Genomic DNA, 26,676 nt, shown 5'->3' on the forward strand with positions numbered 1-26,676 from the left:
TTTCCCCACCGTCTCCAGTTGCTTAGCATCCACTGGCACCTGAGGCCCGGCGCCGAATGATGCAGCTGTGCTAAGTGCGCATGCTTCTCGCTAAAACTGAGCTTGAGGAAACAACTGGGTAATTTATTATGACTTGGAATGGAGGGCGAAACTACAGAGAATCACTTAGCAGCCTGCACTTTGTCCAGCTGTAGCATAGTTAAATATTTATAAAAGCTTGAGTAAGCATTTTATTTTTGTTTCAGAAAAAAAAAAAAAAATGCTTCAAATTTATACAATGTATAAGATAAATCGTAGTCTTCTTTTGGCTGGCCGTGAGGTGCCCAGTGACGCCATGGTCTGAATTCTCGATTCTGATTGGCTGAAAGGTGTCCATTAATTCCTGATACAGGCGGCCCACTGTTTTGAATATGAATACTGGCTTTTATTAAAGAAAGACAAAGTCAAATCCGCTCTTTACAATTTATGACAAGCACAACAGCAGTGCACATTCGATGTTTAACTTGGGAATTGCAGCCAGCAGTACACATGGTGAATCATTTGTTCGAGAAAAATCATGATGTTGATTTGTGGACTTAAGAGGTGTACAGTATAGACCCCTTCACGGTTTGTAAACAATGTGACGTGTGTTGAGGGGCGGGGCTTAACTGGAAGCAAAACATCAAACACTATAGCTGTAAATTGCATATTTCAAGAGACTATTTTGGCAAGAATGGACAACGAAAACGCATATTTAAGTCTCTCCGAGACCGTGAGTGGTATTTTAAAAAGTTGACTGATGCGACTACATTCGCCAACTCCTACACTCTCACTCACTGGATGGATAATTTGATCAAATGAGGGCACAGAGGGGACCACGTCTGGGCTGTCTTCATCAAGTGAAGCCTCCCAAATAAAGATATTACAAGAAGTAAGTGGAACCACTGTGGAGGGTAACGTAGTAAATGCAACTTCTACGGACACGGCTGAAACATGCAGCTAACGTTGCGTTAGCTCGCGGTAAGCATTAGCATTAATGTGTAACAACAATCCCCCAAAAAAATAATTAACTTAACGCAATTTCAGTCACGATTTAGTCTAACCCATAATGCTTTCCAGGCTGAAACGGATGCATTACATATTAATCTGACCTGATAGGAAGTTTGCCTGTTGTTGATTGCCTCACTCCAGTCCTTTCTTTTAATTAAAGCCAAAGTCAAACCAAAGTTGTCTGCGACTGGCAGTGGCTGGTATGTGATAAAACTTCAAGCTAGTGTTTTTGATTTTTCGGTTTAAGCAGCAAAAAATACAGCAAGACGGCATTTTGAAAGTGAAAGTGATAGTGTTGCCTTAAGGTTCCCTCTGTACTGCCTCCAGCTAACACCGTGACGTCACAGTGACGTGGCCATGAAGGGGTCTATTGTCAAACTATATGTGCCATCTGGCTTTGAATGTTGCTAGCACAGCATTAGTTTCTTGCTCAAAAGGTTTACACGATTAGAAAAATAAACCCTTTGCTGAATTATATCTAAAATTGATTGATATTTTTGAACAAAATTATAAGTCAATTACAGTCCAACAGTACAAGCATGGTCACATCATTTACAAAAGCAACTGCATTGTAGACAAATAAATACACATAGTTTTGTATATTCAATAGTAAATCATTTCATTATTAAATCTGATTCTTTACAGGCTTGGTCAATGATATCACAAAATGATGTTACATTCATTCATTCATTCAAATATACTGTATAATACTGTACTAACACAGGCAGTCTAGCTAATAGGAGCCCCCGTTGTGACCAGTTTGTAGTAGGCGCCCTTCTTATGCATGAGTTCATCATGTGTGCCTTGTTCTATGATAGCTCCATTAAACATCACTGCTATGATATCAGCAGACTGGATGGTCGACAGCCGGTGAGCGATGACAATGCAAGTTCGCCCTTTTCGTGCCTCATCCAGAGCGGACTGGACAATCTGCAGGAAAACAGATCTCTGTAAAGTTCTCTCGCTGTGTCACGATGTAAGCATGGCGAGATTATTTTAAAACACAGCATGAAAAAATTGACTGTATTATTTCATACCTTTTCACTCTCAGTGTCCAGGGCAGATGTAGCCTCATCTAATAGCAGAATCTTGGGGTTCCTGACAATGGCCCGCGCAATAGCAATGCGTTGCTTCTCTCCTCTGGACAGCTGGGAGCCCTGGGCACCAACCTGGGTCTCGTATTTCTATTAATTTGTAAGAGTCATTGGAGAAGTGGGGAAAGCCATAGGTCACAAGTTTAGCACCTGTGATCTATAAGTATTTTATTAAAATACAGCACCTCTACCACTGTTACCAATGTTTAGATTACTAACCTCTTGTGTTCCAGTAGCGGTACCTGACATGCTATATTTCATTACGGTATTTATGGTTTATAAGACAATTTATGTCTGTTAAACTCTCTGTTCCAGGCATCTTAGGTTTAATTTAACCATTTAGTAACTGTTATGGGAGCTGGGAAAAACGGAGCTGTCACATTTTCTAAGCAACTTATGAGAACACTATAAAAAGTTATATTTTTATTCTGAAAGGAATAAAAATAACTGTTCAGTAAGTAAACTAATATTAGATGTAGTACACATAGATTGAATTTGGTTTCCGCGTGTGGTCAAAGTGGTGTTCAGCAATCACGCTTGAGGGGCCTTAGGTGTGTGCAGGTGAGAGCACATTAGCTTAACAGGTTGTGTTTGTCAAATAACTTGGCTTTCAACCTAACGGTGTAAACCATATGTCTTTCACTGAGGCTAAATTATGTCAGGATTGTAGTTGGTTTCTCAGATTGATTTATGTGCTCAGTGTTCTTGTTTGCTTGATTTCTAAGTTCTGTGTGACTTAGTGTTTCCGCTCACCTCTGGAAGCATCATCACAAATTCATGAAGATGGGCTTTCTTCGCCGCCTCAACAACCTCTTCCATGCTGATGTAGCGTGTGTTATCGCCGTATTGTATGTTTTCTGCTATGCTGCAGTCAAACAGCACTGGCTCCTGGGACACAATGCCGATCTGAGATCTCAGGAAGGGCACATTGACTGAATCAGATGGGTGGCCATCAATCATCTGAAAATAAAAGATGACACAATTACAAAGCGCATGGCTTTGGAAAATAGTGGAATAATTAAAAAACTGATGAATGGAGAAAAGTAAACACACACCACTTGTCCCTCATCAGGGTCATAAAACCTTTCCAGCAGTTGAACACTGGTGCTTTTCCCACAGCCACTGCTGCCAACAAATGCCAGTGTCTGACCAGGATTCACACACACAGCCAGACCATTCAGTACTTGGGTGTCTGGCCGTGTCGGATAGGTAAACTTGCAATTAAGGAACTCTACTTTCCCTTTGAAGTTCTCCTAAGATTGGATGACAAAACATTATTATATCATCCATGATTCTAACAGATTTAATGTACAGACATTTAACTCACCCACTTCTCACCAACAGCGTGGCTTAGGCTGATTTTAGGCACTCTGTCCAGCAGTTCAAAAAAATGAGAAGCAGCCATTTTGGCTTTGACGTAATCTGGAGTGTAGGACGAAGCCCGACCCATGGCCTGCCCACTCATAACTATAACCATGATCACTCTGGGAAAACAGAAAATGAGAACAGTGTCAGTGTTTGGTAATCACACCATTCAAAATAAAGTCATAAATAGTTTTACCAACCTAATAGCCATCATGTAATGTATCTCCTGCAAACTGATCAGGTGGCCTGCAAATCTATATGAGGCAGCGTATGCCAAAAAGATGACACACTGGGAAAAACCAAAACATATCCCATAGATGTTGGCTTTCTTCCTGGATGATTCATACGGAGCCTGGAGTTTCTGCTCATATGATTCCACAAATACGCTCTCTTTGGCCAAGCCCGCAATCGTCCTGATGTTGGTAAAAGCCTCACTCGACACCTGTGTGAGAAAGATTACCTCTGATACGTGTCCCCCTTTGATGTTTCTATTCTAGCCACATATTTTGATGGAAGATTGGCTTACCTGGCCCGCGTCTTCCATGGCCTTTTTATCTTGATTTGCAAAACCCGTCAGCTTTTTGCTTTGAAACAGCCCAGCCATTCCAAGCAATGGCATGAAGCACACAATTACAAATGCTAACTTCCAACTGAATACGAAGGCAATGATGAAAGAGGTCACTATGTTGGTGATTGAGTTAATGATTGTTCCAATCTGTGATCCTGTTGCCTGCAAAAATTATTACAGCGAAATGCAAAACAACATTTTAATTACCATGACACAACTACGCTCATATGTGAAATATGCATACAGGCCAGTGAATTGTAACTCACATCCCGGATCATGGATGCATCTGTGGCCAGTCTGGTGGTCAGAGTTCCAGGACTGTTATTAGGGTCATCAAACCAGCCAATCTCTTGTTTCAACATGGCCTGGAAGCCCAGTTTCCTTAGCCGGCGGGTAAGCACCTCTCCAGACTTAGCAAAAGCGTATCCCTGTAGTACAGTTACAGACTCAATCTACATGAGTTTTTCTGCTCTATTCTACATCAAGTTGAAAATAAGATCCAAACGTTTCTGACACAAACCTGCACAAACTGTGAAACGAGACTAATAAAGGCCAAGACGCAAAACAGAAGACATATCCTGTTAATCTGCGCTCTCTGCTCATCCAAGTCAGGAATGGAAAAAGCCTGCAAAAACAAAAGGGAAGAATAAGAAGCACAGAAATCATTCAACCTGAAGTAAACCAAGTCAGCTTTTCAAATAGAGCGTGTACAGCAATTATGGAAACAGGTCTCACCCCCAAAATCTCGGTGATCAGGATAGTGTACATGGGGGTGATTAGGCCATTAATAACAGCTCCCATTGAGCCCAGCAGCAAGTATGGCCACTCTGGCTTGTTGTACTTCAGTGCATGTAAAAATGGCGAATGGTTTTTATGGTTGCCTGCATCCTCTTCATCAGTCTCAAAATGCATCTGTAAGGAGAGTTGCTATATGTTAGAACTATTCATTGCCACAGGATACCTAGTAATTACAGTTGCACAGCATGAGAGAGATCCCAAGTACATTGTTTCCGTTCATGTGGAAGCCGCTCGATACCGCATCCAGCACAAGATCAGCTGACATTTGGCTCTGAGATCGAAGCCGAGTAGAATTCCTGCAGGTGTCATATTGAGAATATCAGATTATGTTGGTCACGATATAATTATCTGTTATTACGTTGAAGATGCTTTGCAGGATCTACCGCACCTTCTACTCAATTTGCCGCTTCCGTGACTTCCTCGACTGAAACTTCTAACTTTTCGGTCAAACTCTTCAAGCGCTTCACTGATCATATCTAGAAGAAAAGAACATAACCGTCATTGATGGACAGTATTAATACAAGTATAGAAGCTTTCACTGCACTTTACTAAGCATAGGAAAGGCCCACTTAAACGCATTTTATGGCATTGTCCTGAGTAGTCTTTCTACAAGTCAGTAAACTGACTAAAACCTCATTTGACTGGGATTCGTTGCACGTCTAGGCATCACTTGTAGGTGTACAAAAACTCAAGGACATAGGTGATACTTTCATTTTTTATCAGCCACTTACAATGATACATTAATTGCAACCCACTCCCCCTAGTGCGAGTACCATTGTTACAGACCCAAAAGATTAAAACTATATCACTGACAGTTCAAGTAATAATGACTTTACACAAATCCTACCAGTAGGTGTGTTGGATGGGGCTTGGCTCTGCAGAGTGGCCAGAGTGAAGTAGACGCCTTCCTTTTTTAGTAGCTCACTATGTGTTCCTCTTTCCACAGCCTGCCCATGTTCAAATCCAATGATCACATCCGCAGTTTTAACGGTGGACAGACGGTGGGCTACGGAAATTGTTGTCCTGCCGGTGCGTACCTGCAGAAATGCAGAAAGAAGCACGTTAAGATGTCAAGGTGTGTATTGTATTACATGTAGTGTATATACCATGAAGACAGAGTGGCTCACATTATCAAGTGCTTCCTGGACTATAGCTTCACTCTCATTGTCCAAAGCAGATGTGGCCATATCCAGCAGCAGGATCTTTGGGTTTCGAATGAGAGCTCGCGCAATAGCGATCCTCTGTTTCTGCCCTCCACTCATGTGGCTTCCACTATCGCCCACCAGAGTATCAAATTTCTGGTGATTAAGTGGAAATATATATGAAGTAAATCTGTTTTTTGCTCATTCTTTTTCAGATTACATACAAGTGAGGTGATTGTTGCATGTACCTGTGGCAGAGCCATAATAAAATTATAAGCGTTAGCCTCTTTTGTTGCCTGGATAATTTCTGGCATGGTTACTCCAGGTCGGCCATACTTGATGTTCTCTGCGATGGTTGTGGAAAACAGCACTGGCTCCTGCTCCACAACGCCAATGAGAGAGCGGAGCCACTGGATGTTTAACGTGCGGATGTCATGACCATCCAAGGTCACCTGTGAGTTTCATCAAAGACATTCCAATAAAATCTTCAAACCTATGCCGGGGGTCACAAATTGGCCCCTATTGCTGCTGAGCCAATCACAAGGTCGCATATTACAAGACCCTGAAGACCCCTGCCCTGTGCTGTTGGTGAAGTAGTTAAGACTGTTACCATTCCTTCCTGTGGGTCATAAAACCTTTGAATGAGCTGGGTTGTGGTGCTCTTTCCAGATCCGCTTGGTCCCACGAAAGCAGTGGTCTCACCAGATTTGATTTGCATACTCAGATTATCTAGAGCCTGTAAAAGTAAAAGTAAGTGGCTGTTTGTGAGTTCGATTTTAAAAACTGAGAAACAGACAAACCAGGTAAAAAGAGTTACCTTGACTTCAGGCCGGGATGGGTAGTAGAAAGAAACATTATGGAACTCAATGTCACCTTTTACTTTGTCTAATTTGTAGCCTTCTTCTGAGAAACAATCAATTTCTGGTTCCTGTGAACACAACAACAAAGACCTCGGTTATAAAATGATTTTTTATTCTTTTAGTCCAGTTTGAAGTGTTCATTGAATTCAGACTTTACACGGTCGATTGTATCAAAGACGTTCTTTGCCGCGGCACGGCCAGAAGCAAAGGACTCCAGGCAGGTAGAGGCTTGACCAAGGTTTATAGCTCCAAGAAGCACTCCAAAGAAAACCTGAAAGCAAACATTTCAACCACAGGGTGAGTTGACGATGACAGTCTTTCAAATAATTATGTGCACTGAAAATCATTTTGCAGTGCCTTTTAAAAGGATTTCAGCCCCTCAGAACTTTTGCACTAAAATTACTCAAAACATGACTCAAAAGTAGACAAATCACTAAAAATATATACAAATAAATTAAAAAGAAATATTATGTCCCTGAGATCTCAAATATCCATTTTTTTTATTATTGTTATTGAAGAAAATTAATAATTTGAGTTGCTGAAGTATGTGAACCCTTCTTTTCACTGACCCCCTTGTACAGCCAACTAATCATTCCTGCTAACTTTTGGTCAATCGTGTGCTATGGCTGGGAGGAGGTTTATGTCCACAAATACTTTTAAGTGGCACTGCAAGTGTTTTTATTTTACACACCTGAATAAGACCACCAGGAGACAGCTCCTTTGTGTTGAGGACCAGCGTCGACCCGTAATAAAAGGCCATGGAGTAACAGAGGAAAATGATGCACCACAAGAATCCCTGAAACCCACCACCAACTGCGCCTCTTTTTATTCCCCAAGTCTCTGCTTCCTCAAGGTTCCTGTCATACCTGTCCGAGAGTCACAGTGAAAAGTCAGCTCAAATAACAGAGTGCCTGCATACTCGTTCAGTAAGTGAGTGTTACAAAATACCTTTCGGCTTCCTTTTCCTCCCCACCAAATGCAGCTACCGTTCTGATGGACGATAAGACCTCATCAGCCACTGTTCCTGCACTTGCGTAGGATTTGAGCTCCCGTCCTGCCAGGCCTGCAACAACCTTCAGAAACAAAGACACACAAACATTAAGGAACATATCACACATTTAATCTACCTTAAATAAGGCACCACAAACAGAAGACATCTAGTTATCTGGCGGGAACTAGTGATTGTCTGTGAACTCCCACCTTTGCCATCAGTCCAGCAGCTAAACAAAGCAGAGGGCTCACTGACATGACCACCAAAGTCAGCTTCCACCCGCTGAAGAATCCAACCATGAAGCCAGACACGCACGTAGAGATCCTCTGAATAAACACTGACACCTGATCTGCAATGCCGGCGTTAATCTTGTTGATGTCACTGAAAGGGAACAGAGTACATGAGGCGTAAAGTTAGCGGTGTAAAATGTTTGCTGATGACAATCTGATCTGCAGACAGACGGCTTCGACTTACTCAGACATCCTCGCGTTCAATTCACCCACAGAGACGCAGTCGAACCATCCAATCTCCATTTGCATTATTTTCCGGAAATAAGTTTTCCGGATTTGCAGAGTTTGTCTTGCAGCCGCTGACACCCAGAAGAAGATCTACATTTTGATATGAAATTATTATTTGAGAAGATATCCTGCTACTTCGTTATGAACCGTGATAACAACTCAAGAGGGGTTTAACCCTCATTCACCCTCTTGTAACCTTAGCGGACAAAAATGTCCATGTCCAAACACTACTATAGAAACTCAACGGGTTAATATTCTTTCTGATTTTTAAATCACTTCAGCACTTTACGAAACTACGAAAAAATCAATCATTTTGAGGAATTTTAACCTTTTAATTGCCAGTTTGATTACTTGACTTGATTGCATTATTAGTTTTTGTGTAACCTTGTAACCTAATGACAAAAATGTCCCATTGACTTCCATTATAACTACATTTTTTGATCTCTCAGCCATGACACAATAACATCTTTCATTCTCCAATATTAGGGTTTAATTTATGAGAAAATGGTCAAATTTGTCATTTTTAGTGCTCAACACTAGAATCAGCCATTTCCCCATTATGGGGCCTATGCATAAAATGTTTGTTATTTCATTCGTTTTTGTGCTTGTGTTATTGAGCTTAGGAGGCTATTATGAGGTGTGTGTCTGTGTATTCAAAGCCATATATTCACTGTTTTTTTTTTTTTGCCGAAGTGATTTAGGTTGAAGGTAAGGTTGCCTGAGGGTTAAGTTCAAGCTGAATTTGGAAATAAAAGTACCTGACAATAGCCAGCCAACATAACTATGGCTCCAATTCCAGCATAGGCACATGCAAACTGGGTCAACGTTGCCTCAATGTCTGTCCTGTCGAGAAAATATAAAACTTGTAACAACCACAAAAACGTATTTAAACAACAATCAAGAGTAAACTACGGACTCACCCGCAGACGACTGTAGTGTTTTCTGCTAATTCAAATATGGAGCCATTAGTCCAGTAGATTATATCGTTCTGACAAGTCTTGTTTGGGTCTTTCAGTTCTTGCATCTCAATCTCGTGAGCAACAAAAGTGTCTGTCATCGTGCCAAACACCAAAATCATGGCAGGTGAAGTCACGCCGTGTACCATGGCACAGAAACCACCGACCACCATCATGACAATGTCTTGCCAGATGGCGAATCGATACTGAAAAAAAAAGAGATTTGTAGATTTTGATGAAAAATCTTTTAACCCTGTAGCTGCTTAGTAATACAGGATTACTTTAGAATTTGTTCAACGTTTTTGACATTTGATGATCAATCAATCAAAATTAAAGAAAATTTACAGTCTCCTGTAAAGCTACTGTACAATAATGATGTGGAAATGGAAGGAATGAATTATCAAAAGGTATTTACCAGCACAGAGTATTTGACAGTCTCTGCCTTTTGTTTTTCCTTCCCCTCTCTGTAAATCATGTAGTACATAAATAACACACAAAAAAAATGCAAATATAATTTGATGTTACAGATATGGAGCTTCTCATTGCAAACTTACCCATTCTTATTGTCTGCTGGGATTAAAACGAAAAGAGGAAAAAAATATTTAGAGTTTGACTTTTTATTAATAAAACTAATATTATTTTGTCTCCTTTTTCTTTAAAAACTGCTCATTCTCACTTGCCTGGAGGAGTTGAGAGATCATATGATTCCTTCATTTTTCCCGACTCATTCAGGTGTGTGTACCTGGTGACTGAAAAAAAAAATGAATAAGAATAAATATAATTAACCAAATGTAACTTTACTGAAGCAGACAACAGGCGAGGAAGCTCTGACCTAGTGTACGTATCACAAATCGTGTATATTGCCCCTATACATGCCCCCCTTGTGAGGACCTGAAGTCCGACTGCAGCACTACTTCACGTCTTGTTGCCTTAAGACAAAGAGCAGGTTTTGTTTAAACTCTATGCCCAGAGGTCCTACATTCCCCCAAGGGGTGACACCGACGTTGGACAACTGTTTACCTTTAAGGTAAACGGTAGATCATGGCCTAAAGAAGAAAATAATCCTTTACTAAAAAGATCAGCAGATATGGAGAACTCCATTCAGTTAGCTGTAAAAACAAATAATTAATAATAAAAAAAAGACAGATATTAATGGGTGAATTCAGTCAAGTCCTAAATGGACATTACCTTAACTTCTGGCTGAACCTCTGGTTTCTTCAAACGATCCACCAACAACACTGAGGATTAGGAGAAGAAATTCCTGTTTTATTTTCAGGTTAACCTATGGCTCCCCTCACTCATTATCTACAACCCAATAAGACTGATAAGAGTCGGGTCAGCAAAGAACTCAACTATATTGTTTTTGTATGGCAAAATGTAACAACTAAACCAATGCACATAGCGCCTACTGCAATTAGATGGTTGCTCATTGAATTGTGGAAATTTAGTTGTTATCATAAGTGATAATATATCTGACCTATAAGGCAACTGAATATTATCAAGTGCATCATCTTAATGCACTCATAAAGGCTTAATTAAAAAAAAAAAAAAGGTATTTCTGAGTAGAGAGAACATTTGTGCAGCTAACAATTCATCTACATCAGTCGTAAATTCACGTCATGCGTGTAATCATAAATAGTGTGTGGAAAGGGTGTAAATGGAAACACAATTATCATGAATGTGCTTGCAGGTTAATGCCCCCCAGGACATGACTTGACAGGACAGGCAGTGAAGAGCCTGATATCAGTCTTTACAGCTGCTTACTATTCACAACACAAACTGATAATACTGCAAGGAAGGAGGGGGTACTGGTGGGACACCTACTATGATAAAAACTCTAGATAAACTCTAAAAAGTGCTACGGTTGGTTTCTATCACAGATTTGTATCTACCAGGCTTCGATACATTACTGTTGTTTGAGGCACTCAGTGACATTTTTATGCTTCTAACAATGTATTCTTACAAATAAAAATCCTTGAGATAAGTAGATTTAGTTTAAAACGGGCGATCGAGAGCTGCCTCGGTACCCACATCAATTAAGGCTAAACAACCAAAGTACTTGTTATTAAAGAGAACATTTGTGAAGCTAACACTGACATCTTCATCGGGACTAAGCTTGACGTCACAGAGCAAACTTGCTATGTAGACATTTGTATAAGTTCCTTTAGGTCTATCGTTCAACTGTCTCCCTGTGTTGACCTTCTGAGTGGTCAATCATCACGCTGATCCTTGTCGGGTTAATGCCCGCTAGGGTAAGTGGTGGAACACCAGGTATCAGAGATTGCTCCTTCTTTACAGCCAGTTATTATTCACAACACAGGTGACTGATAATACCCGACGGAGGAAAGAGGTTTTAGTCAAAGACTCGCTGATAAAAACAAACATACAAACAACAAGAATGGTAACATGAATTTCACTGAGCTCTGATCAGCTACGCTTAGAATCTCCAAAAAGCTAATTATGGATGATACGGAGAGGGAAAAGCAGACATGATAGCAATCCAGTAAGGGTTATGGTTGTAAAATACAGTTACGAACTGTGCGTACAACATATAGAGGTCACAATCTACCTCAAATTAAATTAAGAAATCATCAAATTCAGTATATGAAATCATTCGGACCATAACCTTTGAAACAATGAACACAATTTGTCACTGAAAAAAATGCTTATGATGTGGAGAGTTTACTTACCGTGATCAAAAAACTCCTTTACGGGTGGAAGAAGGACGTATTGACATAATTTTCTGTACGAGTTAGGTCGACTTTCTTCCCATTGTGCACTGTATTTTTAAATATATTAAACTGAAAAGGAAAAAGTACAGCTTGAGAAAAAGTTATATTTCCTCTTGCCGAGAATACACCAGTCTTACACTGTATCTCTGAAGGAAATAAGCGTGCAACAGGCTGTTAGCTCAACCAAATATTCTATGAGGGGATTGTCTCTAACTGTCTCTTGATCCTGTGTATCCTGTGTTTGGATAAATTTAGCATACACACCACAAACAGTGTACTTAATGTAGCTTCTAACTAAATCCACCAACCACCCCCTTAGCTCACTAATCAACATATTCTTGCTTGTTTGGTAGAGAACTGGTTTTCTAGGTGAATTTAAGTTGTTTAAGTTACACAATTATCATGTGCAAGTATTTGCCCTGGAGTATTGGCTACATGTACTGGTTGTGTGGCATCTCATGAGAAAAAAAAGAGAGCTTCTGTACAAGGAAAATAAATATTGGCATAAATTATAGGATATCCTCAAAAAAAAATATTGTAAATTTATGTATTTACCTAGTGAGATGCCTACAATATCATTCATTAATACACAGAACAAGATGTTACAATACCTTGTGCCATGATCCGAGGCTAAACTAATTTAGAAGACTAGTCAGACTGAAAAACCGACCAGCAGGCTAGCAGTCAGCTACCAACTACCAACAAGACACCAGCTAACTAGCCTAGCCAACAGCAGCAGGTAAGAAGTGCCGGGACATCATTAAATGCACATTGAACTATTTTATCTCACTGATGCTCAAACTGTTTTTTAAATGAAACCGTTCTCAACACGAAAATGTTAGATAATTATTTAGTGAGTCTTTTTAGTTCTTTGAGTTTGGTTTGATTTTTACCCTGCTCTCTTTAAGTTTGAATAAAATTATGCACAAAGCATGGCTAAACGTGAACTCCAAAAAAAGCTCACCTTCGAAGCAAGAAGCAAATGATGGTTTAATAGCAGATCTTGAGGACACGGGTAAAAAAAAAACAGAGCTTGACAAGCAACAGGAGGCTGACCTGAGGAAAACAATTTGTGACTGTCAATCACAATTGGATGAAGTCAAGGGGCTGGTTCAGTCCAAATTATGGTCACGCTATGGGCGGGATGAGCTGGAAACATCAAGGCGGGAGGCAGAAAAAGTGATAATGCTGTTGTAATACCAGTCACTGCTGTAAATCAAGATGGCTATGAAGTGCAAATGGCCTTTCTGACACAGCTGGTCCAAGAAGCTACTAAAAGCCTAGTGTCTTGGGAGTTATGGATTCCAGGCAAGGAGAAACCTGGTCTGGAAGGCCGAGTTAAGGACAATAAATTGATGAAGAGTAAGCTTTCATTGAAGGAAAAGGGGACTGGGAGAGCTTGCAAGAGCAGGGAGAACCCAGTGGCTGTGTGGAAGTTAAAAAAAAAATAAAAAATAAAAATGCAACTAATGGACAGTGTAGACGAGAAGATATGTTCTATTTTGTACTGGAAAATAGATTTGGAAATGAATATACATTTGTCCTGGAGATAACTGAAGTACTTGGGGAAATTGCTACGTTAAGAGCAAATCAACCAAGGAAGGTGACTGATTTAATCCAAACCATTGAGAAATCTCTGGCAGATCTTAGGAGTCGTGTGTGTGTGTGTGTGTGTGTGTGTGTGTGTGTGTGTGTGTGTGTGTGTGTGTGTGTGTGAACCTACTGAAGTGGTTTACTGAGAGGAGAGTCACGGAAAGGTGGAGATTAATGAAGCATTCCAAAACACAGGGTCTCCTCTTAATTGAATGTAGCCAATCAGAGACATACATATGCGGTCTCCTCTATTCCAGATCTGGCGGACCTTACATCCAAGCACTGGGTGGAGGCCTTCAATGACAGCCTGCGATTAGAGATTTAAGATTTACGCTGTTTGCATTTCCCAGGTGTGTCGGTGTTCTCTTACAGCAGCTCATTTGTATTTTCAGTCTGAACGTGGGATCATTTGGAGTTAAGGTCGCATGCATTGAGCCATGCTGAAGAATACGCTGGTTGTTATCGTCTCAAAAGTCGCCTTTTCCTCATGGCCGAGCGACCCTAATAGTCTTCTGTAGTATTCATCAAAACAGCAATAATCAACAGCTACCAGAAATCATGAATCATAAGGTCAGGTTGTGTCCGGTAGATGGTGCTGTTCCTTCATAATTTGTGTGCAGGCGCAGACCGGCGCACACAGCTGCCATCCCGGAAGTCACAGTAAAACTGGATTATGAAGTAGGGAAGAAGACTCATAAAGTTAATTTCTTCTCGGCTGTCTTCTCCACCGGAGGCTGCTTTCCTGTAGCGGACCACGGACCTACCAGACACGAAGGTAATTCTTTCTAACCTCGAAAAGAGGTGCTGTTTAACTTTTAATCTTGGTCTGAGCATGTTGTGACAGTTTCACAAAGGCAGAGAGGTAGAGGTAAAACACCACTGAACTGTTTCTGTGAATATCTCTTGTTGAAATATTTGTCAACTAATAATAAATACTCTAACCGAGTGATGTATGTGTGTGGTGTCGACGTCTTGATTGTGCCAGTCGACGCAGGCGTTTTTTTAAAAAGTCATGTTCTCCTTGTACATGACTTTTAAAGTTAAATGCTGATAAAATGTTGGATTTAAAGGCGGGGTATAATTTTTTTTTAATTACTTTCTTATTGCGTAATTTTAATCATATTCAACACAGCCTGTCAGCATGATGATGTTCAAGTTTCATGAGAGAACACTTGGCTTTTGTGCCTCCTGACTATGTTTAAAGGCTTTATGAAAATCATCCCTTGACGGAAGTTTTACAGTTCAGGATGTTCCTGTTGGTTACTCTACATAAATCGTGCGCGTTCACGTCCCATTGCCAGTCAATAACTATGCTGAAGTAATGTTTGTTAATACATTTAATTTGTTCACGATAAATTATTTTATAAATAATTAATTTACAACAATATATACATTTATGTAAGTTAAACTGAATAATTGCTCCACTGACGTGAACGTTTTGCCCTTAGGGTTTTTTGTTGAAGGGAATAAAACGTTCCATCCCCAATTGTGAGTTTGTTCTTTTTGGCAAACCCAGTTAGGGCACTCATTAAAATACTTGGAAATTCAAAATTTCAACCATTGAGTGTTATTTTATTTGTAGGGCATATTATTTTTTTATTTTCATGGAGAAAATCAAGATTAATGAATTTACCACATGGCTCCCGCCCTTAAGAGGTAAACAAATGTAAACATGCATTTAGAGCTACAGGTATTTATTAACATTAGGACACTTCTTCATGGTCTTCATGGATGAACTTTTATTTTCTACACTTTAATGGTGTTTTACATCTAAAGATTAATCTCTTACTTCAAATTAATCTGTATTAATGAGCCGCAAACGGACTGATTGTTGTAACAGTCAGCAGAAAATTCAAAATTCATCTGAATATTGTCTGGTTTTCCTAGAGTCTTCTATAATAATAAAGTTAATGTTTTGTGAGTTTAAAATGGCACCTATTGTGCGGTATATCCTGAAAAACAAAGCTAATTCAAGGGCAGCTAGACTTGCTTGCGAAAGTCATGTCCAGTTGTCTTTAGTTTAGGTTTGTATCAGACAACTGTGTTCAGCCTTTGTCATTATGTGATTTCTTCGTCCCGCCCTTAGAACAATGTTCCTGTACATCCTTGGACTGGTGCCGGTCTGGTTCCTCTATCGCTGGTACAGAGAAAGCAAAAGAGTTTCCAACAAGGGCGACAAATATGTCTACATCACCGGCTGTGACTCTGGGTTCGGTAATCTCTTGGCGAGACACCTGGACAAGCTCGGCTTCCTTGTGATTGCAGGCTGTTACACCGACAAAGGCGAGGATGAGCTGAAGAAGAGCTCCTCTGAAAGGCTGACCACCATTCATGTGGATGTCTCGGACTCTAAAAGTGTCAGCAAAGCAGCAGACGTCATCAAGTCTCTGGTTGGACAGAAGGGTGAGGTATTAATATAAGAAGAAACACACCGATCAGGCGTAACATTATGACCACAGAGGTGAAGTGAATAACACTGATTGCCTCTTCGTCACGACACCTAGTGAGCGTGATATAACAAGCAGTAAACACCATTCCCGGGATGCATGGTCAGTATGTATCATAGGGACGGAACTTAAAGGTTCTGCTGCTAACATGCTAACATCTTGGTGCCAGACAAACCTTTAGGGCTCAAGTGGAGTCTTTGCCTCCATGGGTCAGGGCTGTTTTGCCAACAAAAGTGAGACCAGCACAACATTACGAAGGTGGTCATAATGTCATGCCTGATTGATGTTTATCCAGACCCACATGTGGCTGTTATCACTCTCATCTCTGTTGTACTGTTGTTGCTGTAGGCCTGTGGGCCGTTGTGAACAACGCTGGAGTCAGCGTGCCGTCTGGTCCCACTGACTGGCTCACCATAGACGATTTCAAGAAGATGCTAGCCGTCAACCTAACCGGCGTGATCGACGTGACGCTGAGCGTCCTCCCTGTCATCAAGAAGGCCAAAGGCAGGGTGGTCAACGTTGCCAGTGTTTTCGGGCGGATCAGCCCATTCGGTGGGCCTTACTGCGTGTCCAAGTACGGAGTGGAGGCCTTCAACGACGGTCTGCGGTGAGAGATTTAAGATTTACATTCCTTGCATTGCATTTCTCAGGTGTGTCGGTTTTGGCTTACGGCAGCTCATTTGTATTTCAGTCTGAACATGGCACCATTTAGAGTTAAGGTCGCATGCATTGAGCCAGGCTTCTTCAAAACCAATGTGACTGACACAGTGGCACTGAAGAATAACATGAGGAAGCTCTGGGAATCACTACCTCAGGACGTGAAGGACGACTATGGACATAAATTCTTGGACAATGGTGAGTTACTGTATCTCTCTAAACACATAATACTAACTTGTTTACAAAAGATATCGGGATTATATTATTAGTTCTCAGGCAGGATACTATACTAATAATAAATGTTTTTGAAAGCAGGTTGTCACGTGCCCATTGTTGCAGCACTTACTAAACCAGCAGATAAAAACAAGATAAAATCAGACAAAAATCCAAACAAATATTTTTAACCCTTTATTGTAGTCAAAGTATGCTCCTTTGTGCTACTTATGATTTTTTATCGTTCTCATCAACTGTATTAATTCACTTTCACTCCTGTTGGTTGTTAGTTTACATACAGAGTTCACTGTTAAAAGACATATAGACATAAAATGGGAATAATGTCAAGAGATAAAGCAATCCAAAAAACTGTGCTCAGTAAGGTCATTCTAGCATAAGTGGTCGCTCAGAATAAGAAAAAAAAAACAACCCAGCTACAATTATGGAAGGAAAAAGGTCCGTAATTTACATTGTTTTGCCTGTGAAGGTTCTCAGTCAGCCACGCTTTCTCTCTAAAATAACTTGCCTCTGGCCCGCTTCACGTACAGTTAGGTCCATATATATTTGGACACTGATACAATCTTAATGATTTGCACTCTGCATGCCACCACACTGGACAAGTTAACATTACAATAAATAAAATGTTCAGTTTTAATACTAGGTCGAGAATCCTTTGCAGGCGATGACTGCAAAGATCACCAAACACTGGGTCTCCTCCTTTGTGATGCTTTTCCTTTAGTGTCGCTGTCTTCAGTTGTTCTTTGTTGGTCCTTCTGCCTTAAGTTTTGTCTTGAGCAAGTGAAATGCATGCTTGATCGGGTTGAGAGCTAGTGAATGACTTGTGTTCGACTTTTTAGCCTTAAAATTCCTGGGTTACTTTTGCTGTATGTTTTGGGCCATTGTCCAGCTTTACTGGGAAGAGCCATCATGCAACTTTGCTGCATATGGATGAATTTAAGCAGAAAATATATCCCCATACGCTTCAGAATTCATCCGGTTGCTTCTGTTTTCTGTCACATCATCAATAAACGCTAGTGACCAGTAGCAATGGAAACCGCCGCCACCACCATGTTTTACAGAAGATGTGTTGGGCTTTGGATCATCAGCCGTTCCAAGCCTTCTGCACACTTTCTTCTTCCCATCATCCTTGTACAGGTTGACCTTAGTTTCATCTGTCCAAAGAATGCTGCTCCAGAACTTGACTGGCGGCTTTTGATGTTTTCTAATCTGGCTCTTCTGTTTTTAAGGCTGAATAATGGTTTGCACCTTGTGGTGAACTCTCTGTACTTATTCTCATAAAGTCTTCTCTTTATGGTAGACTTAGATCACTTGGGTGGATGTACCAAACTGGTTTACGTGCTTAACTGGTGATGGACTAACGAGGGAATAGGCCGTGCAGCCCATCAAATAGCTTCTGTGCCAGTTGTCCAATTACTTTGGTCCCTTGCAAAAGAGGTGACGACATATTGAAGAGCTGTAATGTGTAAACCCTTCCACCAATTATGGATGTGAATGCCCTCAAACTGAAGCCAAGAGTCTTTACTTTAAGCCCCTATCGATTATATATCTGTATCGCCAATATTTTTTGGTAAACAGCTAAAATAACAAAACTTGTGTCAGTGTCCAAATACAGTATTTTCTTTCCCCATCTATTGTCTATATTTGTTTATAAGTCATTTAAAAGACACAAACTCATCCCCATCTGCTTCATCATAATTTTGCGGTGAGAATTTTTACTGCAAAAAAAAATAAAAGCATTACACATTCAAATAATAATAATATTTATTAGAATTATTGTGTAAATTGATATTAATTAGGTGATCTGTCCAGGGTGTACCCCGCCTCCCACCGGATGACAGGATAAGCGGTAGCAGAAGATGAGATGATGAGATCAGATGAAATTCATTACTCTGAAAGCTCTGCTGCCTTCCGATTTATCTAGGTACAAAGGTGATTTTGCAATCAAGACTCAGTCAGTTTACTAGAACCGGTCTAACCAGTTTGACTGACTCCTTCATTACTGTTTCAAAAGACACATATGTGAATGAGATGAACTTCCTGGGTTATCTCCGGAGATACTTCCTCAATATATCTACATGTTTTCCTTCCTCGGGATAACATCTATTTTGTGAAGTGCGCCAGTCCCTCTGGCAGCAAAGCACAACGTGATTCTGCCACCACGTGCTTCACAGTAGCAATGCTGCTCCTCAGCCTGAGATCCGCCTGTGTTTGTAATAACCCCACCCTGCCAGTTACTCAAGCAGGGTGGGGTTAATACAAACACAAACTGAAGAGATCCATACGTTTGTTACTTCAGGTATTTACTCTAACTGCCTGAAGACACATACTGTTAGGTCCATATATGCACTACCAATAAAAGTCACCACCTGTATTTAACTAAGCAAATAGGTACGAGCTTCTTATTGGATAATTACAACATGGGAAAGTTGTTTAAGTTGTTTAATCCCAACTGATGCAATGAGTAACTTCTCATTTCTTCACTAACCATGTTGAAAGACACATGCTGTGGCCGTGGAAAAAATGTTAGTCGGTTTGTGAAGGGTCAAATCATTGGCATGCATCAAGCAGAAAAAACATCTAAAGAGACTGAGGCAGAAACTACTAAAATTGGGTTAAGAACTGTCCAACAGATTATTAAAAACTGGAAACATAGTGGGGAACCATCGTCTTCGAGGAAGAGATGTGGAACGGAAAAAAATCCTGATTGATTTTGATCGGTGGTCATTTAAATGTTTGGTGATTGGCTAAGTTTAATAGTGAAAGTAAGAGCATTTCCACACATATAATGTGAAGGGAACTCAAGGGTTTGTGACTGAACAGCTGTGTAGCCTTAAGAAAACCACTAATCAGTGAGGCTAACCAGAAAAAAAAAATGGCTTCAGTTTGCTAGGGAGCATAAAAACTGGATTCTGGAGCAATGGAAGAAGGTCATGTGGTCTGCTGAGTCCAGATTGACGGGGCATCAGGGTGATGCATCCATCATGCCTAGTGGAAATAAATCTTGTGACATTGCAGAAGTTTCTTATCGAAACAATGCCACAGCAAATGCTTTCTGTAATCAAAGCTAAAGGTGGACCAACGAAATATTGTGTGTGTGACCTTTTTTTTAGTAAATATAAGGGAATTAATACAAACTTAAGGAAATACAGAAACATATTAAAACACCATATATACACTGTCCTCCGTAGCAAAACCACAGGGAATACTAGTTTACATTGTTTAGTAAGGAAACATTTTATCCTTTGATCTTTGTCAAACAAAAAAAAGTGAAGGTATGGTACAGCCCTGATATGTTCATTTTCAACCCACAGAAAAAGAAAAAGATGTACCTTCAATTCTGTCATTAACACACTGACTCAATCTTAAATTCTACCACAGTTTTTTTGGTTGGAAATAAACCATTTTAAGAATTCGTATGTAATTGTGATTAATGATTAAGAAATCTATGGACCTGTATGTAAAAATGTGAAATGATTCTCCTTCAGCTCTTGAGACGATGGATAAAACGATGACGCAGTTGTCTGATCAGGATCTGATGAAGGTGGTCGGCTGTATGGAGCACGCCATCTCCGCCGTTCATCCTCGCACCCGCTACTCCCCCGGATGGGACGCCAAGTTCTTCTGGCTGCCTATGTCCTACATGCCAGCCTGCATCACGGATGCATTTTTCCTTGCAACGGGACCAAGGTCCAAACCAGCTGGTCTGTAGTTCCTTTCACAGCAGTTATAGGAGAAACATTGTGTTACTGATTTTTAGGTCACTTGTGTGTTGTTGTGACCCCATGCATTATATCTATCGATTTACATGTTCCAATCTCAGTACTGTAATAAATCGTGATTCCCCTACCATTGTTACCTATGTTTACTTGTAATGCTCATCTGCTCCGTAACCTTTGCTCCGAGATTGTATGTTTCTGGAGCAGATTTATGGTTGAAGGGGAATGCCGTTATCAAAACCAGGAGACTTGCAATCAGTCTGTTACACAACCCATCTCTGGTGAATTATTTAGCCCCACTGTTATGTTCATTATGGACCTTGACTCTACAAACACGCCGTGTAACTTCACCTGCAGCTGCAAGGACTGATTTCCAGGAGATCATCTGTCCATTCGGTTAATTTCCGCCTAAAGAATTATGGTATGTTTGTTTTCATGGTTATGCATGTTATACTTGAATTGCTGTTGTTTTATTAATCATCCCTTAATGAGCACCCAGTTGTTACCTAGCATCTGCATATTGCCTTAATCTTAACTTATTTTACACTAAGTTATCTAAAAACCAGTATGTAGAGGATGTGTTCTGTTTTTGTTTTGTTTTTTGTCTCTAAAAGAACGATGTAAGTTGGTATTCGAGTGACAGTTTCTGCATTAAAGGATCATTGAAATAGAAAAGGAATTAAGAACATTGTCTCTGTTGCCTCTACTGCTGCTTTATCCAGCATGCTAATAGTTTGGCTTTATTTTCTCAGCACATATTGATTGATCCTGAGGCCAAATGAAACGCGTTTGGAAATCCTAACATTTTTATTTGCAGTATTACACAGAGGTAATGCAAAGAATGACGGGTAATAGTTGTGATGCCTTCACAGAAAATACCAGTAAAAAATCTTTCACATTCGCAATTGCACTTTTCAAATGTGTTAGTAGAAGAATGTACTTCACACGTCTGCAGTAACAACGCTGATAATCCAAAGAATCGGAATATGCTGCCTGTCGTTGTATTTGACTGCAGCATCAACATGGAAGGAGCATTATCCCATAGGCTGTAAGTAAAACAAAAATGTGGACCTTAACTCAATCAGATAAATCTAGCAGGTAGGTCTCAAATATGACCGTTAAGCACTATAACGTGGGACTACTCTGGTAAAGTACCTCAGATTGGATTTAGATTATTTTGTGCATTTCTCTGTCATTCTCAAAAGAAATTAAATCATTATTAGGGTGAATCTGTACTTACCATCCATTATATAACGGCTCATTTTAGTTACTAAAATGTCTAATTTTATGTACAAATTTTGAACAGTGAACTAAAATTTAGTTCAGTCTCTCCAGTGTGTTATTGCTATGACCTGATTAACCCACTAGGTGACAGCAGAGGGAAGAAAATGGCTCCTGTTGAGCCTTTTTTGTGGTAATATATAATTAAAGAATGTATTCTGTTTTACTGACACATACACAAATACTTTAGAGCTGGGGGGTCTTCAACGTTTTTCAGGCCAAGGACCCCCAGAACTGATGGAGAGATTAAGTAGGGATCCCCCCTACCTATTATATGTGTTTTATATTAAACTTGGCCGAATGCTATTTATAAATATACATTTTTTTAACCTCCTTCTTTATTGATGCATAATGACCCCCCCAACCCCCCAATAAATTATAAATAATACATGAAAGAATATAGACATGCTGAAGAAGAGGAAAACAAAAAAACAGCAACAGGAGAATGAACAAAATAAATAATAGTAAAAGCAATAAAGGTAGTAGATTGTTGTTGTTATTGTTATAAATATACATTATTATTGTCATTTTGCATTCATTATTAAGCCATCCCTGTATCCCTTTACTAAGATATGTTGGGTTCATGTTAATGTGTATTTACAGAAATTTAAATTTGTGGGTGACAATTAAAAAATATATAAAAAAAATGTCTAATCAACCAAATATTTTTCCACCTCCCCTGCAGTACCCTCCGCGGACCCCCTAGGGGTCGTGAACCCCCTATTGCTTTAGGGCTTCAAATACTTTAGGTTCACTGTGTAGAGTCTGCGTTTCAGGCTTTATCATTTCCATTTTCTCTCCGATTTCTCTACTCAGGCGTTCACTAACAGTTTGGAAACAGGTTTATTAGAGGTAAGTTTGCACCAGTTACTTCCGCTAATATTCACGTATGTCGTCCACACGGAGAGGAGGAGGTCTAGCTGTCATTTTTTGTGTCTTAGGTCATCCTGTCGCACCCGGCCTTCACTTGCGTGTTCCTGCTGGCCACCCTCGCCGCCATCCGCTGGTACATCCGAGATTCCTACAAGGTCGACGGTTTCGGCGAGAAGCACGTGCTCATCACGGGCTGCGACAGCGGCTTTGGGAACCTTCTGGCCAGGCAGCTGGATAGGAAAGGTTTCCGCGTCATAGCCACGTGCCTCACGGAGAAAGGTGCGGCGGATCTGGCAGCGGCGGCCTCCCCCAGACTGAAGACCGTCCTGCTGAATGTTACCGACAGTGCGAGCATCAGGGGGGCGGTGGAGTTTGCGAGCAGAGAGGTCGGGGGGCGAGGTGAGCTGGGCGGGCAGCAGGGGGTTGCACACTGATAGGGTGCCAGTCAGAGGGAAGCACTGGGAGAGATAAAGGCAACCTGGGCCTTCCCATCATCGACCCATCATCCTCCTACTGATGCCTCTAATGCACCGTCTTTTTTTTTTTTTTTTTTTTTTTTAATAGGAGGGAGAAAATATTTCACAGACACAGTAAAGCTTCCTCACATAACAAACCTGGGCTCGAGATTAATCCTGTGCGCTAATCCTGATAAGCACATTTTAAATGATCTGGGCTTCTTTAGGAAAATCAATACTTTATCAGTAGCAGATAACAGGTTATCAGTGTGGCATAATCTGCTGTACATCCAAATGTATTTGAATAAAACTGACACGTAAACTAAATAATAGTAAGAATGAAAAACAAACAAAACCAAGAAAGTTTTTTTTTCTGGCTCATCCCGCATGGAAGTGATTCATAACATTTTTTTAATTTTTACCTTTATAAGGATATAAGGAAGCCTTATCTGGTTGCAGCAGCTTATTTCATTTCATTTTGCAAACAGATTTCCCCTTTTTGAGTTTTAGAGACCAGAACAGACAAGAACCTGAAACAAGTAAATGTAAGCAGCAGACAGTTTTGCCCTCTTTTATTACGTCAGGTTTTGTTATGCCCCTGGTCTCTGTTCGGAAACCACTTCCTTATATGAATGCTAGGAAAAGGATACTTTTTAACTGAACTTTGTTGCACTTCCTTCATCAGAAGTCTATGCCGCCTTTTCCTCCAAATCTCCTGGGGGTTGTTGCCCACCTCCAGGCACCAGGCCACACTTGACATGGTAACCAGTGTATCAGAATAAATTTTTATTTATTTAGTGTCTGCTGTCCACTTTATGTTGCAGCCTGTTTTCTGGGTGGTAACATACAAAAGCAAAAACCATTCAGAATGAACTGATGTCAGGAGTTATCTCCTGATATTGACCCTTCCTTATTTTGTTTTGGTTTTCTCTGCAGGTCTTTGGGGGTTGGTGAATAACGCTGGCAGGTCGACGCCCATCGGACCAACAGAGTGGCTGCGGTTGGAAGATTTCTCAAAGGTCCTGGATGTGAATCTGATGGGAGTCATCGACGTGACCCTGCAGTTTCTGCCGCTCTTGAGGAAAGGTCAGGGCAGAGTGGTGAACGTAGCCAGCATCCTGGGCCGGCTGTCTCTGGTCGGCGGAGGATACTGCCTGTCTAAATACGGAGTGGAAGCATTTTCAGACATCCTCAGGTGACAATGAGATAAACTTAAGGTGACGTTAACCCTACCCCAAACACATAACAGATGTTATAGATTTAGTACAAAGTATGAGTTTTTTCAGAGTTACTGATTCTATATAATCACCACTTGTGCCTGAAAGGTTGTTTGTCTCTCTGTATTAGCCCTCAACAAATGACAGCTGGGTAAGGATGGGCATCCATAGGATTTTATTGATACCGATGCCGTTATCGAATCTGCTTATTGAACCAATTGTTTATCGATTCCCTTATCAATTCCTAATGCGTGTTTTTCCTGGAAAAAGTAGGTTTCGTGTAAACAACAGCAATTTTATTGAGTTTATAAACAAGAGATAAGATATCGCTCACTAGCGCTGCTCTGCTGAGACTTGCCCTGGTTGACCAGAGATTGTCGAACACATCTCGGTATTTAAAACGTGCGTCGTCCTTGCTTGAAATTATGGTGCTGCATAAACTGCACGTTGTGCTGTTACGGTCCCTTCTGAAGAAGCGAAGCCACACTTTAGTGAATGGTGTGCTTAGACTTAAAGACTCTTCTACTTCTTTCGTTTTATGGCGGTTGACAAACCATTTTTAGGCGCAGTACCGCCACCTTCTGGACTGGGATTTAAAGATTGGGCGTGAAAAGTATAGATGAAGGGAATTGACAAGCAGAATGTTAACGATATAGATAAATTAAACCAGTTGGAACCGGTTATTTTAAAGAATCGTTTATCGATGCCCATGTTTACAGCTGGCTCCAACCCACAATAAGTTAAATATGATTAATCTAGTCAAGGGCCACAAAATCGAAATACTCAAGAAAAACTCAAGTTAATCAAAATTGTTCCTCATCATCATAGTGTTTGAGTAAGTTTTCATTACAGAAATATGCTTTTGAAGTGGAGAAATGCTCAGTGAAGAACAGTGAACATGTCTGCTTCATCCACCCAGGAGGGACATGCGGCACTTTGGCATCAAAGTGAGCATCATCGAGCCCGGTTTCTTCAGGACAGAGGTGACGCGCCTGGACCTCATTGAGGCCGACCTGAAGAGGCTGTGGACGCGCCTCCCTCAAGAAATTAGAGACTCATACGGAGCTACGTACCTTGATGAGTGTGAGTAGAGTGCGTGCTGCGTTTAGCTTCAAGCGAGTGGCCTCCTTTCATTCATTTTCCTCCCTACAGATGTGAAAGCTCAGGAATTCTCCATGAACCTCCTGTGCAGTTCGGATCTCTCTAAGGTGACCGGGTGCATGGAGCACGCGCTGACGGCTCGCTTCCCACGGACGCGCTACGGGGCGGGCTGGGACGCCAAGCTTCTTTGGATCCCCCTGTCCTACCTCCCTTCGTTCGTGTCAGACTTTGTAATGCGTGTGCTTCTCCCACTGCCTAAGGAGGGAAGAAACCACTAAACCAAAGAAATTCTTTTGTACTACTGTTAAATAGCTCATATGAGTTTTTGTTCATATGAGTTTTTTTTGTATAAAAACATGAAAAATATAGGCGTAAGGGATTTTCCGTTCAGACAGGGACATTGAACAACAAAAAGTGAGCAGTTGTTCGATTTTCATTTTAAAATTCAAAAATTAAAATGAAAACAAAAAAGGCGCCTGTTTTTTTATATTATGTGACCGGAAGTTGTCGTTTTCAAAGTAAGAGCACGTATTTGAAGGCGCTGTGTAGCAAGTTGGTGGACATGGATCAGTACGTTTTGTTGTTGTTGTTGTTTCGAAACAATAAAAGAGTCTCAGTGAAGAGGACATGACTGCAAAAAAAGTAACCCGTATTTCTCAGGTCAAAACTAAAAATAACTACATATAATCAGGGAATAGTTAGCTACTAGCTAACATTACTGAGATATGCATGCAGAGATTTCTGCTGATCACAAGCCTTGTTTTGCGAAAAATCATGTCAGAGTAAGGTCCTGAAGACGTTTTAGCCTGGACTAGGGAAACCACATAGAAGTCATATATTTGAGCGCTATTGCCACACTACCACACTCATACGAGCTCTTACTTTAACAACGGTAACTTCTGGTTGTAAAATGCGGGCGCTTTTTTGTTTCTGTCTTCAAACGATTTTATCTTTTGATTTTAGAGGCAGAAAATGAAACCCGAGCAGTTTTTAAAGTTTTGTTTATCCGTTCTCGACGCCGATAAATAAAAATTTTAATTTTCAAATAA

General features: G+C 40.5%; 3 protein-coding genes across 4 annotated transcripts; 2 read left to right on the plus strand and 1 right to left on the minus strand.

The window, feature by feature from the left end:
• Positions 1 to 450: 450 nt before the first annotated feature.
• abcb11a (ATP-binding cassette, sub-family B (MDR/TAP), member 11a) lies at positions 451 to 12,232 on the minus strand. Of its 2 annotated transcripts, none has more exons than XM_047600028.1 (29): positions 12,012 to 12,232; positions 10,510 to 10,559; positions 10,002 to 10,070; positions 9,876 to 9,888; positions 9,737 to 9,785; positions 9,286 to 9,527; positions 9,124 to 9,208; positions 8,322 to 8,455; positions 8,057 to 8,228; positions 7,805 to 7,929; positions 7,548 to 7,722; positions 7,014 to 7,127; positions 6,814 to 6,924; positions 6,607 to 6,732; positions 6,245 to 6,448; positions 5,982 to 6,152; positions 5,702 to 5,891; positions 5,243 to 5,330; positions 5,060 to 5,150; positions 4,792 to 4,968; positions 4,577 to 4,681; positions 4,323 to 4,484; positions 4,015 to 4,218; positions 3,689 to 3,930; positions 3,451 to 3,607; positions 3,179 to 3,376; positions 2,877 to 3,083; positions 2,067 to 2,213; positions 451 to 1,959 (listed from the first exon to the last, which is right to left on the minus strand). In XM_047600028.1, the coding sequence occupies exons 3-29, from the start codon at positions 10,033 to 10,035 to the stop codon at positions 1,759 to 1,761; spliced, it is 3,924 nt and encodes a 1,307-aa protein (XP_047455984.1). In that variant the 5' UTR covers positions 10,036 to 10,070; positions 10,510 to 10,559; positions 12,012 to 12,232; the 3' UTR covers positions 451 to 1,758. The 2 variants fall into 2 exon arrangements, with proteins under 2 accessions (XP_047455984.1, XP_047455983.1); XM_047600027.1 differs by having other exon boundaries at positions 9,876 to 9,891.
• Positions 12,233 to 14,266: 2,034 nt separating this feature from the next.
• Positions 14,267 to 21,375, plus strand: dhrs9 (dehydrogenase/reductase (SDR family) member 9). The gene is made up of 5 exons (XM_047600704.1): positions 14,267 to 14,421; positions 15,733 to 16,049; positions 16,442 to 16,700; positions 16,785 to 16,948; positions 20,470 to 21,375. The coding sequence occupies exons 2-5, from the start codon at positions 15,737 to 15,739 to the stop codon at positions 20,691 to 20,693; spliced, it is 960 nt and encodes a 319-aa protein (XP_047456660.1). The 5' UTR covers positions 14,267 to 14,421; positions 15,733 to 15,736; the 3' UTR covers positions 20,694 to 21,375.
• Positions 21,009 to 26,100, plus strand: rdh1 (retinol dehydrogenase 1). The gene is made up of 6 exons (XM_047600703.1): positions 21,009 to 21,121; positions 22,798 to 22,833; positions 22,923 to 23,253; positions 24,246 to 24,504; positions 25,446 to 25,609; positions 25,679 to 26,100. The coding sequence occupies exons 1-6, from the start codon at positions 21,119 to 21,121 to the stop codon at positions 25,903 to 25,905; spliced, it is 1,020 nt and encodes a 339-aa protein (XP_047456659.1). The 5' UTR covers positions 21,009 to 21,118; the 3' UTR covers positions 25,906 to 26,100.
• Positions 26,101 to 26,676: the final 576 nt, after the last annotated feature.

This window comes from Mugil cephalus, chromosome 12 (genome assembly GCF_022458985.1).
Source record: "Mugil cephalus isolate CIBA_MC_2020 chromosome 12, CIBA_Mcephalus_1.1, whole genome shotgun sequence".
NCBI classification, from domain to species: Eukaryota; Metazoa; Chordata; class Actinopteri; order Mugiliformes; family Mugilidae; genus Mugil; species Mugil cephalus.